At 33.8% G+C, this 18,352-nt stretch overlaps 3 protein-coding genes across 5 annotated transcripts; all 3 read left to right on the forward strand.

Annotated features, from left to right (window-relative positions):
• The first annotated feature begins 241 nt into the window (after nucleotides 1-241).
• On the forward strand, nucleotides 242-3,749 carry LOC133679828 (pentatricopeptide repeat-containing protein At4g39530-like). 3 transcript variants are annotated; one of them, XM_062102532.1, is made up of 3 exons: nucleotides 242-2,979; nucleotides 3,075-3,193; nucleotides 3,282-3,749. In XM_062102532.1, exon 1 carries the CDS (start codon nucleotides 438-440, stop codon nucleotides 2,847-2,849), a length of 2,412 nt encoding a protein of 803 aa, XP_061958516.1. In that variant the 5' UTR covers nucleotides 242-437; the 3' UTR covers nucleotides 2,850-2,979; nucleotides 3,075-3,193; nucleotides 3,282-3,749. The 3 variants fall into 3 exon arrangements, with proteins under 3 accessions (XP_061958516.1, XP_061958517.1, XP_061958514.1); XM_062102533.1 differs by having other exon boundaries at nucleotides 3,078-3,193; XM_062102530.1 differs by having other exon boundaries at nucleotides 3,075-3,749.
• A 4,317-nt stretch (nucleotides 3,750-8,066) lies between these two features.
• Nucleotides 8,067-13,044, forward strand: LOC133679094 (protein SOSEKI 5-like). Its single transcript, XM_062101604.1, has 4 exons — nucleotides 8,067-8,657; nucleotides 8,774-8,843; nucleotides 8,927-9,769; nucleotides 12,369-13,044. Exons 1-4 carry the CDS (start codon nucleotides 8,423-8,425, stop codon nucleotides 12,520-12,522), a joined length of 1,302 nt encoding a protein of 433 aa, XP_061957588.1. The 5' UTR covers nucleotides 8,067-8,422; the 3' UTR covers nucleotides 12,523-13,044.
• Nucleotides 13,045-16,177: 3,133 nt separating this feature from the next.
• LOC133680108 (protein LURP-one-related 15-like) lies at nucleotides 16,178-17,686 on the forward strand. Its single transcript, XM_062102931.1, has 4 exons — nucleotides 16,178-16,257; nucleotides 16,446-16,719; nucleotides 16,840-17,064; nucleotides 17,286-17,686. The coding sequence occupies exons 1-4, from the start codon at nucleotides 16,178-16,180 to the stop codon at nucleotides 17,430-17,432; spliced, it is 726 nt and encodes a 241-aa protein (XP_061958915.1). The 3' UTR covers nucleotides 17,433-17,686.
• Nucleotides 17,687-18,352: the final 666 nt, after the last annotated feature.

Here is an 18,352-nt window from a genome sequence, read left to right on the forward strand (position 1 = left end):
TGACCTAATTTTTTTTAGTTTTTGTTAATGGTTGTCCTTCCTAAAATCTAATCTAGAAAAAAAAATTAATTTCAATGCACAAAATTAATTTAAAATTATGTTGATGTTCTTCAGTTATCGTTCGCATCCAATGATAAGTCTTCGAAAAGCATATGTTAAAAAATAAAGTTAATTTCGTCATATATTACAGTGAATCTCTCTTACTGAACTTTTCTAAAAAAACACAACATTCAAGTATCAGCACTAATCACCCTAATGACACGTGCAAAAGAAATAATAAAAAACAATTGAGTAAATCTCTGATAGTTTTTGTAGAGCACTGTTCAATTTTATACTTCAGAGTTCAGAGACTATTTTAAAAATCACATATTTGAGATGGAGTTGATTAAAGCCCGCCATGAGAATTTGAAGGTGAGCTCTGTGTGCTCTACAGACCCATGAAAAGCTTTCGACTAACTTCAAAACTGAAAACTTTCTTTCAGTTTTCGAAGAAAGTTTACAAATTTAACAACATACAGATTCTACACCAACTGTACAGTCCCATTTCAACTAAGTCTTCATGCTCTGGTTTCTTTATAGGAAAGGACTCAGTTGCTATTTCTAAGGCATTATCTTTTTGTGAGAATTCAAAATCATTCATCCTTGGAACCCAAATTCATGGTTATATTATTAAGCTTGGATTTAGTAGTGATGTTTTTGTTTCGAATAATTTGATCAAGTTTTATGCAAAAGGTACGGTTTTGAGGTATGGGCTTAATGTGTTTGATGGAATGCCTGAGAGAAATGTTGTTTCTTGGACTTTGATGGTTTGTGGAGCTATTCAATGTGATGAAGTTGAATTGGGGTTAGAGGTGTTTTTGGAGATGATAAGAAATGGATTTGTGCCTAATGAGTTTGGACTTGGTAGCGTTATGAAGGCGTGTGGGAATAGTGTGGAAGGTAGGGTATTTGGTTTCTGTGTTCATTGTTTTGCTTTGAAAATTGGAATGGAGAGAAACCCTTTTGTGGGTTGTTCAGTTTTGAGCTTTTATGCTAAGTTGGGGGATATTGGAGCAGCAGAGAGGGTGTTTGAGAGTTTGGAAGAGGTTGATGTTGGTTGTTGGAATGCTATGATTGGAGGGTATGCACAATGCGGGTATGGTTTTGAAGCTATCGTTACTGCATCTTTAATGCGAAGGAAAGGAATATTTATGGACAAATATACCTTCATAAACGTTATTCAGGGCTGCTCACTTCTTGGTGACTTAAATTTTGGAAGGCAGATTCATGGATTGATCATTAGAAGTGAGCTGGAACTCAGTGCTCCGGTAATGAATGCTCTTATGGATATGTACTTTAAGAATGGTGGGATGAAATCCGGTTTGGTAGTCTTTAAAAAGATGCATGATAGAGATGTTGTAACATGGAATACTGTATTTGGAAGCTTCTCCCAGCATGAAGATCCTAAAGACATTGCAAGCTTGTTCCATAGTTTTCTGCTAACCAGCATGAGGCCTAACCACATTACCTTCTCAATTTTATTTAGAGAATGTGGGAAGCTGCTGAATCTTGGTCTTGGGCTTCAGTTTTGTTGCCTTGCATTGCATTTTGGATTATTTGATGAAGCTAACATCACATCCGCACTAATCAATATGTTTTCCAGGTGTGGAAAAATGGAAATGGCACACTTAGTATTTAAAAGCAAAGTATCTGAAAACATAATTATTTGGAATGAGTTAATTTCAGGGTATAAATTGAATTGTTGTGATGCGGAAGCCTTGAAGACCTTCTATGACTTGTTGCAGTTGGGGGTTGAAGCGAATGAGTATACCTTTTCAAATGTCTTGGAAACTTGCTCCAGATCTGAGAATCAACTAATGAACAGACAAATTCATGGAGTTGCGTTTAAGTCTGGCTTTGCTTCTCATGGATATGTTTGTAGCTCATTAATCAAAGGTTACATAAAATTTGGGCTCTTGGATGATTCTCTTAAGGTTTTCAATATGCTTGATAGATCAGACATGGCAGCTTGGGGGACCATGATATCTGCATTCGTGCATCAAGGCTGGGATTGTGAAGCTATTAGATCACTCAACTTGCTGATAGAAGCTGGTGAGAAACCTGATGAATTTATTTTGGGCAGCATTTTAAGTAGCTGTGCTGGTACTGTGGCCTATTGTCAAACCAAATCTGTTCACTCCCTGATTATCAAATTGGGGTTTGAAGGACATGTATTTGTTGCTAGTGCAGTTCTAGATGCATATGCAAAGTGCGGGGACATCCAAAGTGCAAAGATGGCTTTCAACCAGTCATGCAAATCCAGTGACGTTGTTATATATAATGCCATGATCATTGCTTATGCCCATCATGGTCGTGTTGTGGAAGCTTTGGACACATATGATAAAATGAAGTTGGCTAATCTACAGCCCAGCCAAGCCACATTTGTGTCAGTTATAGCAGCCTGCGGACATATAGGCCATGTTGAAAAAGGATGTCGTTTGTTTAAATCAATGGATTTGTATGGAATGGAGCCATCTCCTGATGTTTATGGTTGCTTAGTTGATATGTTCTCTCGAAATGGATACCTTGAAGATGCTAAGCAAATAATTGAATCCTTGCCCTACCCTGCTTGGCCTGCTATTTTGAGATCCTTGCTCAGTGGTTGTAGAATGTACGGGAACAGAGAATTGGGAGAATGGGCTGCCAAGAAGTTACTCCAGTTAGTCCCTCATAATGATGCTGCACATGCATTGTTGTTCAAGGTGTATTCTGAGTTGGGTAATTGGGAAGATGCAGCGAAGATGAGGAGGGAAATGGCAGAAAGAGGCCTTAGAAAAGATCCCGGACATAGTTGGATTGAAGCATGGTAAACAGTAAACACAGGACAGTGGAACCCATTACCAGTCACCTTCCGGAGAGCTGTAATGCAAATGCTTCTTCGTATGGTTTTGCATGACAATTTATGCTACTTTTAAGACTTTTTCAGCATATGAAGCCACGGTATTATTCCTCACCTGTATTAACCTCACTTTCATTATTCAATCATTCTTCTTCCTGTATACTTGTGCATGACCCTCTCTTCTCTTATTTCTCAGCAGGGACAGGCAATCATTTATTACCTCCTTATTGCTGGTTTCCTTTTGGCCTTGTGTTAGAGTGGATTTTATATTGGCATGTAGAACCCTATTCATCGTTGTGTACAGAACAAAAATCGGTAAAATGTCTATAACCTATTTGTCTCTCTCGTTCAACTTGCCGCATGCACATGATACGATTGTCTTATCTGACTGGACGCGGGACAGCAAGCATGTTGCTTGTTTCTCTTTGGATTTGTTAGGTGGCAGAGCATAGTCTGGAATGGCATATGACTGGAGGTGCTTAACATGAAATGAAAACCTATACTATCCTTGACAAGGCCGCAGCTGTCCAAGTTAAAAAATTGTTATTTGAATGCTAATGATTCATTTATTTCGAGGATTGCTTCTTGGACGGCTGCATTTACAAACTTGGCTTTTCGACCCATGAAGCCGGGGTGTGATCTGTGCGTATATGTAATGTTATTTTTGCAAGTATCTCTTCTTGTTGTATAATTATGACTCTGTAATCCTCTATTGTTGCCTGGTAGGGACAGGAAACATGTGATCTTGTAAGTATCATGGTCTTAAAAGCATCCCAGCTTGCCCTGATAAACAGTGTAGGGAATTTATTTTTTTCCCCTTTCATTTCGAAGAGTAGATACCAATATGAATGCATCCATGGATGTTGGAGCAGCGAGCTTGTGTTCAGCAGTTATTTTATTTGATGCACTTCGAATACATTATGATGATTTCTGTATAGTTTGTTTCTAAGATGGGCTTTTGAAGAAGGCTAATGAACTTTCAGTGCCTTGAGGTGCTCAAGTTGGGCACTTCCTCAACTTCTCTGGCACTGGAAAGCTGTGTGAATACTGCAGAGAGGCCTCGAAGTCTATACTAAATTAAATTCAATAGAACAGAAGAAAAATAACAATCAGAAGCTCATATGAATTAAAATATGCATGTTGTGATCATAGCTAACTCTTTTTTATTTTTAGGGCTAGCCAGCTCTTGGTCATGGATTTAAGTAGCTTGCTCAAGATTTACCGAGAATTAAAAGACACGACTATTTCTTTGAATGATTAATTACTCCATTAAAGGGCATACATAGATATTGAATTGAAATTGAAAGGAAAAAGATGAAATCAGAGCTAAGCTTCAGGGAAAAAAAAAGAGAGAACGTTTTGTCTAGGTAAAACGCTAGTTTGTCACGAGCATGCACAGACAGTCGAGTCTTACTCAAGTTGGTCAATTAAATTTCTGAATGAAGGGGACGGGATGGGGAACAAAAGGGATCTTCTATACAGGAGACAGATCCAAGTCAGCAAAGAAGAAAATCATGAAGATCATTTACTCATAAATGCCAAGATATATCTTCAGCTCACATAAAAACATCACAAAAAATACAGAAAAAAAAGTTCTTCTTATATGAGACCAGAAGGGGTCAAACAATCTAAGAAAAACAAAGTAGAAAAGCAAAAAAACAGCGTTAACACACAGATAAGAAGCCAAATATTATAAATTTTGGAATGCTAGAGAGAAATGATGAATATAGAGACCTCAAAACCTCAGTGAGTATTGACACAATACTTTTCCGGCAGTAGAGAAGAAGATGAGGCCAATTTAAGCATCACATGGACTGAAACTTGATGAGTCCTCTACAAAAGCCATCCCGACGCCTTGAGAATGTAGAGGATAAATCAGAGATGGAGAGCTGGAGATATATATAAACATAACAACCGAGGTTGCTATTTTGCAGCCCCAGTTGCGTTGCAGCCAGCACAACTGAGGTTGGCTATTTTGAGCCTCTCCCTCTTCTCGACTCTCTCTTCAATCTTATTCTCTCCGATCTTGGTTCAACTGACGCTTGACTTACACCTAATCGAAGGTAAAAAAGAAAGGAGGAGAAAAAAGATTATGACCCAACAGAACCTGCACCTAGGCTACCCTCTCTTGGATTGTCTCATGCTAACCTTTTCACCAATAGCCATCCATAAGCTCGACTATATGTATCAACTCTCCTATCGTCGGCATCCTTTCTGTTAGTAGTGTTTTAGACGGTTGAAAGTATTTTTATTTAAAAATATATTAAAATAATATTTTTTATTTTTTAAAAATTATTTTTTAAATTAATAAATTAAAATGATCTGAAAATATTAAACATATTTAATTTAAAAAAATTAAATTTTTTAAAAACATGAATTGACCTATATTTCCAAACGGAGCTTTTAAACCCCTAAGTTTTTAAGTCTGACTATCATTTTAATTAATATGCTGCGGTTTAGTTTTTTTTTTCTATATAAAAAAAAATTTAATAAATCAAATGTGTAAACTTGGATTAGCCTGTCAACTATGTAGAAATGAAAGTGAAAAAAAAATATGAAAACTAATTTTCAATAAATCAAATATTTAAGGATAAAATTAAAAAAATCAATTTAAAAAAACTTTTTTAAAAAAATCAACCCATGTTAGCCTTCAAAACCTGTGATCTTAGTCATAAACCCGCAATTAACACCATAGAAAACAAACCTTAAAAACAACAAAGCAAAATTATAAATTAATAAATTGCTAGAGTATGAAATTGAAAAAAAATACAATAAAAAAACCCTCCAAAACAAAAGAAATGACAATTAAAATAATGGGGATTAAATTTGATACAAAAATAAATTGATATAAAATCTCGAGGGGTGAAGTTAAAAGTAAAATTCAATTAGAAAAGTGATAAAAACAAACAAGCAAAAATCAAAAGAATAATAAAAACTAAATTAAAAATTTAAATGAAATCAAACAAAATAATAAGAGATGAAATTTTAGAAAAAAAAGGAATAAAAACAAGCCAAATAGCAAGAAAAAAAATAAAGATTAAATTGAAAGCAGAACACAAATAAAATGACACATGTAATCTTTGGCAAAGAGAAAAGAGAGAGAAGAAGGAGAAGAAGAAAAAAAAAATAAAACTCAACTACTAATTCACCTGGAAAACAGTGTTTAGATAATGGACAAAGTGTGTTTGGTATTACGGTTGTTGTTGTGGTTGTGGTTGTGATTTGAAAAAAATTGTTTTATAAAAAGTACTTTTAGTTAAGGTTAGTTTGGAAAAATATATGTTTGATTAAGACTGTGGTTGAAATTGAGGTTGAATGAAAAGTAATTTAATGTGTTTGATTAAGAATGCTTTTGAAATTGAGGTTATAAAATAGTTTTAAAATATATATATATATATTAACATTAATGGTTTTTAATTTAAATATTATAGATTTAACTATTGTTATTATATCATGAAATAAATAATAATTTATATAAAATATTTTTTTATTATTTCATTGAACTATCTACAATTCCATCATGTTTGAAATAAATCAGATAATTTTCTTGGTTTCTTTAACACACAACAACATAACTTGTAAAATATAAAGGAATAAATTAGAATTGTGATCAAATTCTACAAATACTATGTCATCAAGCAAATAAAACACAATTAAAAATAAAAAATATATATTTTTTAGTTTACTGGGCCGGACCCGGTTCAATGCATTTTGCGCGTTGGACCAGACCCGGTCTGGCTGGATCAGTGGAGGCATGTTACACTGTTCAGTGAAAGTGTAGCATGGTTGAATTTCTTAGCCGCACAAGAAAAAGCAATAGTTTGCTGCTTTCCATCTCCCAGCGTTTCGCACGCAATTTGTTGTGGGACCTATGCACAATAAGCAGTTTTTTTTTCTTAGCCAAACGTTTACTTGGTGTGTTTTTGAAGAAATGCAAATGGTAACGCGTAGCCAAATGGGCTCAAAGTTACACACGCCACTAGAAGGACATGAATTTCATCCATATATTGGTGGGTGTGTAGCACACGTTAATTTTTTTAATTAATATTTAAATTATTTAAAAAATCAAACCACCCCAACCTAACATGTTAATTACAAAAAAACCTAAAAGACACAGGTACCCTTAATTGCAAGGTTTTTTTTTTTTGGTGCTTTCAAGTGTATAGATGTATTTTAAGTGTTTATAATTATGTGAAAATACCAAATAGACCCCAGTTAATCTATTAAATACAACAACAACAGAAAAAAAACATGAAAGTAAACACTCTTGATTGTTAGTTGTTTTTCCTAGGGGTATGAAAGTTTTCACACCATTCCTAAAAAGAGTAAAAATAACCTTTAAACAAATTTTACTTTCAAGGTGATATAGTCTTTAAATTGTGTTAATGCAAGACTAAAAGACGAAATTATTCCAAACAATTAAATAATGATCAATAAAATCTTGAAAAGACTACCACATTAGCCCCAAGAGTAGGTTAATATTTGTTTTATTGGAAGGTAAAAGAAATAATCATCCTATATTCCGATGAATAAAAATATGTGTCTAATTACACAATGTTTTCTCAACCTCCTTTATTTATTTATTTATTGAATTTTAATCAGGCGAGACCGTAACCTAAGAAATAGAAGAAGAAAAATACGTGTGAATGAATGGATTGTCAACTCAAGATCAAGATCAAGATCGAGGTGGGTAATTAAAATTGAAAAATCTTTGGAAAGTAGTGCTTTGCTAGTTTGAACACTTTGAAATGGAGGGTGTAGAGAGAGAGAGAGAGAGAGAGAGAGAGAGAGAGAGAGAGAGAGAGAGTTCCTCTCCTCCATATCAGATTTTGAAGTCTCAACCTCTCTCAGTGAAATAATAATAATAAGAGGAAGTGTCCAAAGGGTTCATCTATTAGCTTTAAATTCAACTTCTTAAGCAAGGGAAGGAAATATAAATCTTGGCAATCAAGTTTCCGTACGCAGTGATGAATTGCCCTTGTTCCCCCCCCCCCAATCAAATTCTCTGGCTCGCACGTCAATCATGCTCCTGGGTGACTTATAAGTAATCCTTTTTCTAAATCAATCCACAGTGCTTTTCTTTTTCCTTTTCTTCTTCTTCTTCTTCTTCTTTATATATATATATATATATATATATATATATATATATATATGAGATAGTTTTGAATTACTTTTAATTTTAAATTGTTTTTTAATTTATTTTGTTTTGTTGGGTAGCCTGATTTGCCGCATCTCCAATATGAATGAATCCCCCTCCTCACACTTGCATAACTTGCCTTGCAATTTATGAACCTTCCCTCCCTCTTCCTCTCCGTTCTCCCTCTCCATCTCTCTCAATGCATCTATCCCGTAAAAAATTCCAAAACTCCTCTCCTTTCACTTTCTCACCTCATCATCCTGGTAGCAAATCGCTTTCGATCCCCAGCTTTCTTTCTTCTCTCATCCATCTCCCATAACTCACCACTCATTACTGCTATTTAACATTTTCTTGTTATCTCTCATGCATTGTTACATTTTAATGAAATCTGGAGCGAGTGAATAGTAATGGCCGCTGCAGTCACTTCAAGAGGTGGGAGAAACACCGTAGTGGTCCAGATTCCAAGGAAATGGAACGAAGACAGAGAAACCACTCCGGAGAGAGCCAGAGCATTCTGGAGTGAATCTCGTAAGCTGTCCATAAAGGCCCCTGTAGTCTACTATCTGTCCAGAAATGGTCAGCTTGAGCATCCCCATTTCATGGAGGTCCCTCTCTCTTCCAATGACGGCCTCTACCTTTCAGGTAAAAATAAACTAATTTTTAAATTTAAACCAAAAGATAACTTTTTAGAGAGAGAAAATTGGTAGCACAAATCTCTTTTCCTCCTTGCATTAATTTCTTATATATATATTTATCAGATGTAATCAACCAGTTAGACCTCCTTCGAGGCAAAGGCATGGCTAGCCTCTACTCCTGGTCCTCTAAACGGTAAGTTCAAACAAGTAATGATACACCTCCTTCATCTCCAACCGTCCGATCTAATTAATCACTCCAAATCTTGTTGACTCCAGGAGCTTCAAAAACGGCTTCGTTTGGCAGGACTTGACCGAGAACGATTTCATTCACCCGGCTCACGGTCACGAGTACATTCTCAAAGGATCAGAGATTCTCGATCATTCTAACCAACAGCTCTTCCTCGAGACGAAACCTCAAGAAACCAGCCAGTCATCGGCCAGTCAAGCCTCGGAGTTTCCAGTTATCACGAGGCGTAGGAACCAATCCTTGAGCTCTATCAATCTTAATGAGTACAAGGTTTACAAGGCCGAGTCGTTCTCCGAGTCTGCTCGGAAACTCGCTGCTGACGCGTCGACTCAGACTGATGATAGCAGGAGAAGAAGGAGACACGTCAAACCGGAAATCAAGAAGATGAAGGAGGAGAAAAAAATTAGTCAGGAACGGGAGGCGAACAGGGACGAGATTATGGAGATTTCACCCCCACCGTCCGACTCGAGCCCCGAGACTCTGGAGTCTTTGATGAAGGCTGATGGACGGCTGATATTGGGTGGTCATAACGAAGGGAGTGGCATGGATTTGAATCAAACGGCGAAGAACTGTGGGAAGATGAAAGCGTCTACGGTTCTGATGCAGTTGATATCGTGCAGTTCTTCGATCTCGTTTCGGGACTGTGGGGCGACGCCAGGGAAGGAGCCAGGCTTGCCGTTGATTGCTGGGCATTACAAGAGGAGGTTGCCATGTGGAGGAGGGAACCGTGAGGCAACATCGAGGGAAATTTACAATTTTTCGAGGGTAAAATTGGAAGAGAAGGAGTATTTTAGTGGGAGCTTGATTGAGACAAAGAAGGAGGAGGTGCCTCCTTTGAATTTGAGGAGGTCCAGTTCCTGCAGTGCAGCTAGGTAACTTCATTTTTACTACTTTGATTCTCTGATTCGATGCCTCTTGTGGCAGAGCCGTTGTGAAATAAGAGTGAAGTGTTACTAGCTAGAGCATGAGTTGAATTATTATACATTGGATTTATTACTGAAATAAAGCATAAAATTGAAGGTTCAATTCAATTTCTTAGGCATGTAATTGAAGTCTACTGGTAGAGAACCTAAATTTAGTTCCTAATTCATATTAAAGAAATTATAAGGGGTAGTGATTTTGTTGTCTTGTTATTTATTGTTCATCCACTCATATATCTTGGATGGATTGACAATTAGTTATTTTAATTTTATCTTTAAATTTTTATTTTATATAATTTGTTTTAAAAGTATATTTTAGTTCTCTATTATTTTTAGCATTATGTGATTAGTTTCTTTAATTTTTAAAATTTTAATTTTGATATTAAATTTTATTTTTATTACTTTTTAGTTTTTTTTTTAAGAGAATGGCTAGTCAATTTCAGGTGTAGAGAGAAAAGGTTATTATTAGTAATAATTTTGATCATTAAAATAATTAATTTTTGTGTTAAATGATTTCAGATACTGAGAGAGTGATTTTTACCTTACAAGTGCAAAAAAATAAAGATTTGAGCTCGTGAAAAAATTTTATTTTAGGTTGATTTTAAGTTTTGATATAGTTTTTTTTTTTTAAAAAAAGGTTATAAATTGGATTAGCATGGTTCATAATGACTTTCGTGTGTGTTTTGAATTAAAAATAGAATGAAAATAAATTTTTATATTAAAAAATAAAAATTTTATTTTTTCAGCTACAACAATAATCTAAGAATTTAGAAAATTTCAAATGACATATTATCTTTTTTTTTTTTCAAAAACAATTGGTCATTAACTTAAAAAAACCAAAACAAAAACTAGAGGTCATCTGTGCCATGAGCCACGCGTTTGGCCAGGCTTTATAGACTTAACAACATTTGACTTTATTTTTATTATAAAATTTTGATTTTCTTTAATGAATGTTTTTTTATGTTTTTTTAAATTTATTTTTAAGTTTGTATTTTAATTGATACCCCTTCTCAATAAAAGTTTTTTTAAAATTTTATAAATATTAAATTTATTTTTTTATAATATTTTTAATATATACATTTGTATAATATTGTTTTCCTTTTATTTATTCAATAAATTTTACTATTATAATTGTATTTCAATCAATAAATTCATTAAACACAATCAGATGAATAATTTATATTGTGATTTTATATATTTTTTTATCTATATTTGTCTTTTAATTTTTTTATTTTTATTTTTATTTATCTTTATTAACTTTTTTTATTTATCTACATAATGAGTTTTAATTTATTTAATTAGATGCATGTATTAATTTTTTTATTTATATTTTAATTTTTTTATGTAAAAAAATGCTTTGAATATTTTTACATTTTAATTTTTTATCATGTTTTGTTGTTTTCAATCAGATTAATCAATATTGACTGGCCCAATTTTTTAAAAGGTTTTTTTATTGTTGTTTATTTTTTTATTATATTATCAAATTAATAATCTTTTCTTTTATTTTTTTTTAAGTGCTACCGGCCCACGGCATGGTGAGAGACCAATCTAGTGTTTGCATACATATATTAGATAAGTCCGAAAACATTCAAATACTTCTGATTAGGTCCTTCAATGAATGTTTGTTAACACTTTCATTTATTTTTCGCGGGGTTATGATGCTTAGAGAGTGATTCAGTGATTATGGATTAAAGGCCACTGGATATGAACCTAGCTAGGAGTCTTTTTCTGCTATTTATTCAAATTCAATAACCCAAATAGGCAGCTCAGCAATCTCTAGACTCTCCCAAATTGTATCTCAATAGTGTTTTTGGACAGCAAGAAGGTTCCTATATCGGGTTGGAATCCCAGTTTAGAATACCATTATTTTTATTTTCAATGTGCACTATGATTATTACGTAGTACTGTACTAGTAACGAAGTGAAGGTTGATTTGAAGTTTCACTTGCAAAAGTGCTTCCACATATTTCAACTCATAGGAGCAGGTAAATCTTTTGGTTTCTTTTCTTGCCTTGCCTCTCTTTCCCTGGGGATTCTCCTGTCAGGTCCATGATTCTCTGTTAGCGTTTTTGGATTGATTTGAATGCAAGACTCGCAAGTTTTTTGGTTTTTATCAACAAAGCCAGCTAGCTTGGCTATCTTGTTTCACTTCCCTGCCCAAGAATAGTAAACTGGCGTTGTACTTATCAGTCACCTTTCTTTCCAGTTACTGCATAGTTTTATTGAAGGGCTTACACCGTCCAAATTAGCAGTGGTCCTCCATCATCATGTGGGGGATCCTGAATTGAATTCTTGCAGTTGAGAATTTATTTCAACAAATCTAGGGGAAGCTGCCCTGCTGTAGCTTTACTAGCAAGCAAGTTCGTTCCGCACTGCACCTATGGGGACCATAGTAATAAACTAGTAATAATTCTCTTAGTTTGAAGCTGATAAGTTTTCATGCTCATGTGAAGAGTAAAAAATATTAGAACTCCGTACTAGAGGAGTTGACTTCTATTATCAGCATTTTTGCCCTTTTCTTCTCGTTTTGATTAATCTGATGCTAATCTCAGGAGCTCGCATCTGCAATTGGCAGAAAAGGAGATTGAAGGAGTGCGCACCAAATGCATGCCAAGGAAGTCGAGAGCAATGGTAACCAGAAGAGAAAGTAGCGTTAACGTCGTTGTTGACAATGATAATAAAAATAATAATGTTGACAGTAGTTAAGTAGGGAGCAAGAGACTGGAGGTCCAACAAGTCCCAAGATGAGGGTAGATGAGATTATGAACCCTAATGTGGTGGTGGTGGTGGTGGTGGTGGTACGGTAGCTTTCTGTAAATCTAGTCTTCAGTTTGGAACGGAAAAGTGAAAACTAAGAACATAGGCAAAAGAAATCCGGAAATGAAAGACTGGTATTCAAGAAAATGATGCATAAATGCAAGTAACGGCACGGCGAGCACGCACACTGAGGGTAAAAGTAAGGGTTGGGGCTTGGGAGTTTGGAGGGGGTTGGGTTCCTATAAAGGCAGCTGGTTTCATGGAAGCTTGTGAATTTGAGCTGTGAGCTGTGAGCTGTGTGCTGTGAGATCAATATTCGGTACCTACCTAGGTGTTTGTGGAAGTTGAACACATAATCTTTTATCAAAGTGATGTACTAAATTAAAAATTTCTTAGCCGTCTTTGACTATGTGACCTTGACTTTGGAACATGGAATACGAAACCTTGTCCTAGGTATTATCGTTTACCTTAGCTTGGTCTTGATTGTTTCCAAGCATTCACGTGAGCTTCCGAGCAATTTTGCTTACCCGTTATGTCATGGAAGCTAGAGGCGGTGTATCACTCACAGGATCTGCGGTGCAGATTGTATTTTTAAAAATTTTATTTTTTTAATTTTTTTTTGATGTATTGATGATAAAAATAATTTTTAAAAAATAAAAAAAAAATTAAACCAATATCGTTATTAGATTTCTAAACAGGAGTACAATACCCTCGCAATTGATGTCCAACTTTTCAACGAATTGTATGGTGTATTTTTCTTAGAAATGTTCACCGCAAGTTTTTTCACTGCAGGTAACTTTTCCCCTCTTAACTTTTTGTCGTTCGCCCGGAACTTGAAGTCCATAGAGAATTCTGCACCTAGTGCTTGCGCGGCTTCAATGCTAGGGGCAGATCCAAACGTTATTTAGTGTATGGATCTTAGTAAAAGGCCTGATTGATTATAGTTAATCTCAAGTTGAGTCCGGATGTATTCGTGTCCAACTCTAAATAGGATTATTGAAATTATTATTTAAAATATTTATATCAAAAATATTATTATTTGTATTGTAATTATCCTTGAAATTCTTAATATAATTATTTATGTTATAAATATTATTATTTTTATTATAATTGATATTCTTAATAAAATAATTAATAAATTTGAAAACAAATATTATTAATATTAAAAAAATATTATTTGTGTTATAATTATTTTTATTATGATTACAAATATTAATATTAAAAATAGTATTATTTTTTATTATTTTTATTATGATTAAAAGCATTAATATTAAAATAGTATTATTTGTATTATAATTATTTTTATTTTTATTTTTATTATAATTAAAAGTCTATGCGCATCCAAGCCCAACTTGGGGCACCCAACCACGCCCAAACCCAAGTTGGGTCTGGACGCGTCCATGCCCACATCCAAGTCGGGTATGGACGCATGCTCGTCCAGCCCCAAGTTGGGCTGGACGTGTCCATGCCCACTCCCATGTTGGGACTCGACACGTTCGCGCTCAACCACATGTGTTAATATAATAATATGTGTTATAAATATTATTTTTTCTCTTGTAATTCAAAGTGTTCAGATCAAAAATAGTATTATTTGTGTTATAAATATTATTATTTTTATTATAACTCAAAGTATTAATATAAAAAATATTATTAATTGTATTGTAATCATCCTTGAAATTCTTGATATAATTATTTATGTTATAAATATTATTATTTTTATTATAATTGATATTATTAATAAAATAATTAATAAATTTGAAAAAAAAAATATTAATATTAAAAAAAAATTATTTGTGTTATAATTATTTTTATTATGATTAAAAATATTAATATCTCAAATAGTATTATTATTTTTATTTTTCTTATGATTTAGAGTATTAACATTACAAAGAGTATTATTTGTGTTATAATTATTTTTATTTTTATTATAATTAAAAGTTGGGCGCGTCCACGCCGAACCCAAGATTGGGCCTGGACACGTTGATGCTCAAACTCAAGTTGGGCATAGATGCGTCCACGCGCAACTTGGGGCACACAGCCACGCTCACATCCAAGTTGGGTCTAGACATGTAGTCACGCCCAAACCCAAGTTAGATCTCAATGCGTTCACGCCCAACCCTAAATTGGGTCTGGACACGTGCTCGCTCAAACCCAAGTTGGGCGTGGAATTGTCCACACCCAACCTGAAGGTGGGCGTGGAGGCGTCCACACCCAACTCTGATTTGGGTCTGGACACGTCCACGCCCAACCCAAGTTCGGCTGGATGCGTCCTTACCCATCCCCAAGTTCGGTCTGGACGTGTCCGCACCCACCCACATGTGTTAATATAATAATGTATTATAAATATTATTTTTTCTCTTATAATTCAAAGTATTCAGATAAAAAATAGTATTATTTGTGTTATAAATATTATTATTTTTATTATAACTCAAAGTATTGATATAAAAAATATTATTATTTGTGTTGAAATCATCCTTGAAATTCTTAATATAGTTATTTATGTCATAAATATTATTATTTTTATTATAATTAATAGTGTGAATATTAAAAATATTATCATTTGTGTTATAAATATTATTATTTTTATTATAATTGATATTATTAATAAATCATTAATAAATTTGAAAAAAATATTAATATTAAAAAAAATATTTGTGTTATAATTATTTTTATTATGATAAAAAAATATTGATATTAAAAATAGTATCATTATTTTTATTTTTCTTATGATTTAGAGTATTAATATTACAAAGAGTATTATTTGTGTTATAATTATTTTTATTTTTATTATGATTAAAAGTATTAATAGTAAAAATAATATTATTTGTGTTATAATTATTTTTATTTTTATTATAATTAAAAGTCGGGGCGCATCCACGCCCAACCCGAAATTAGGCCTCGACATGTCGACACCCAAACTAAAGTTGGGTCTAGACGCGTCCACTCCCAAACTCAAGTTGAGTCTGAATGCATCCACGCCCAACCCCAAGGTGGTCGAGGACACGTCCACGCCCAACTTGGGTTGCACAATCACACCAAAATCCAAGTTGGGGCTGGACGTGTGCTCACCCAAACCCAAGTTGGGCATGGAGGCGTCCATGCCCAACTCCGTGTTGGGTCTGGATGCGTCCACCCCAACTCAAGTTGGGCTAGACACATCTGCGTCCACCCACATGTGTTAATATAATTATGTGTATTATAAATATTATTTTTTTTCTTTTATAATTCAAAGTGTTAAGATAAAAAATAGTATTATTTATGTTATAAATATTATTATTTTTATTATAACTAAAAGTATTGATATAAAAAATATTATTATGTGATGTAGTCACCCTTTAAATTCTTAATATAATTATTTATATTATAAATATTATTATTTATATTATAATTAATATTATTAATAAAATAATTAATAAATTTGAAAAAATAATTATTATTAATATTAAAAAATATTATATTTTATATAATAAAGTTTTACAATAATTTTTATAAAAATAAACCCGCCGCGTAGGGCAGACATCCAACTAGTAAGCTACTGTAACAAATCAGCTTGAAAAAGAATCAACTGGGGTCTTTTTTAGGGTAATTCATTGATTGCTGAACCATGTATAAGACTCGAGTTGGAGCATGTGTTGATGGAGCTAAGCCACAGCTTGGATGTGTTGAGACCGACCCTTCTGGTCGGTATGGACGTGTAAGTCAATTTCTTGCTTAATTTTCTTTCTGAGATTATTGTTTTCAGAAAAAAACAATAGTGAAAATGATCCTCATGTGTCTCTTATTTTAAAATGAAAAAGAAAATTGTACTAAAAATATTTTATAAATAAATTTATTTTTAAAATATAATTAATTCCTCGAATACACGCCATAAGATTTTCCCTGATCCACCCAAAAACTCCACCTCCCTCCTCCCTCTTCCCTCCTCCCTCGCTGCCAAAAAAACAAAGATGTCTTTGTTTACGCGTTCTATTTTCAACAGGGTACCTGGCACAGTACCCTGTTGAACTCGCCATCAACAGTGATTTTAAGGTGTCTGACATTAATGGCGCCCTCATCTTCCAGGTCAATAGTAAACTATTAAGCCTACATGATCGTTGTCTTCTGAAAGATGCAGCCGGTAACACCCTTGTCAATCTCAGGCAGAAGGTATGTTTAATTGCTCTCTGTCATTTGTTCTCTTCTTTTTCAATCTAACCATCACAACAACGATAAGAGTCAATCCGATATCAGTTTCATACCGCGTGTTTAATTCATCATTTTCTCCAGATAAGGACCATGCATGGGAGGTGGGAGGCTTTTAGAGGAGAAAGCAAGGAGAAGAATGATTTGCTTTTCACAGCCAAGAAACCAAAGCTGTTCCAATTCAAGACTGAGTTAGACGTATTCTTGGGTAATAACAAAGGAGAGGTCCCTGATTTCAAGGTCAAAGAAGGCTACAGCGAGAGTTCCTGCTCTATACTTCTTGGAGATTCCAATACCATGCTTGCACAAGTAACATTAACAAAACTTATTTCTGAAATATGACAATATTGAATAAATTTAACCAACATCATCTTCTCATATAGAACTATATGTCTGTGGCTGAGGCTGTCGTAGAAATACCCCAGATTTCATTACATCATTTACATTAAAACCGATTATTGTTTTAATCAAGAAAGTTGTCTTCATAATTAATATTTCATGCCAGTATTTTTCTTATTATGTGAACGCAGGTGCATGGAAGACACACTCTCGCGATTATGCCTAATGTTGATTATGCCTTCATAATGGCTCTTGTGGTGGTGATTCTCGACGAGATCAATGCGGCTGATGATGGGGACGCCTTCGTTGAGGGTTTTATCGAGGGTTTTACCGGTTGAGCTATTTCTTCGGTATAAAAAAACACGCTCTGTCAGTAAAAGTCATAGATAAAAACTGTATGTCGGCATATAGATCGTCGGTAATTTTTCTGTGTGGCTAATTTTATCGGTAAAAACAATAAACACTGATAGTCGTATAGACAGAAAAAGCACACAAAAAAAAGTTCCACTGGAAATATATCGACGTAATAATTTTGTTTGTATTTCCAACGATAACTCACCAATAGAAAAGTTTCGTCATTGAATGTGGTATAGGTAATAAATATTTTGCAACTCTTTATAAAATATCAACAATCTTTGGCTGTTGTTATAGACATTGGTGATAGTGGCATATATAGTAAATATTAAGAATAAATAATATAAAATTATATAAATTAATAGTAAAAAAACCAATTATGCAAATAAAATTGTATGAAACATTAAAAATATAAAAATAAAGTTAAATAATATTTATTACAAATTTAATGTGTTTCCAAAAAAAAATTAAACTAGAACAATGACGAGGCTGGAGGAGGAGGAGGCCGGTTGTTCCTAGGACCAAACAGTCAAAAAGAAAGTGCACATGTATCACTCATCTGTGATCTAATGTCCATGATCATTTGGCAGAGTTGTTCATAATCCGCCGAGAATCGCTCATATTGTTATTTCAAGGCTATGAACTTCTCATAATGAGCGCTCGATACTGATTGGGAGTTCCCAACGATTGTGACACTATGAGTCGCCCACAAGTTCTCGGTCGTAGTGTTGGAGAGCTTATGGTAACCACACGTTATCGAACATAAAAGAAAACATTCTTTGCCAAAACAAATTGATAAAGCATGCAAAGTTGAAGTGATTTTGCATTTTGAAAATATTTAAAAAATATATTTTTTTATTTATTTTAAATTAATATTTTTTTTATATTTTCATGTCATTGTAAT

This window comes from Populus nigra, chromosome 19 (genome assembly GCF_951802175.1).
Source record: "Populus nigra chromosome 19, ddPopNigr1.1, whole genome shotgun sequence".
Classification (NCBI taxonomy): domain Eukaryota; kingdom Viridiplantae; phylum Streptophyta; class Magnoliopsida; order Malpighiales; family Salicaceae; genus Populus; species Populus nigra.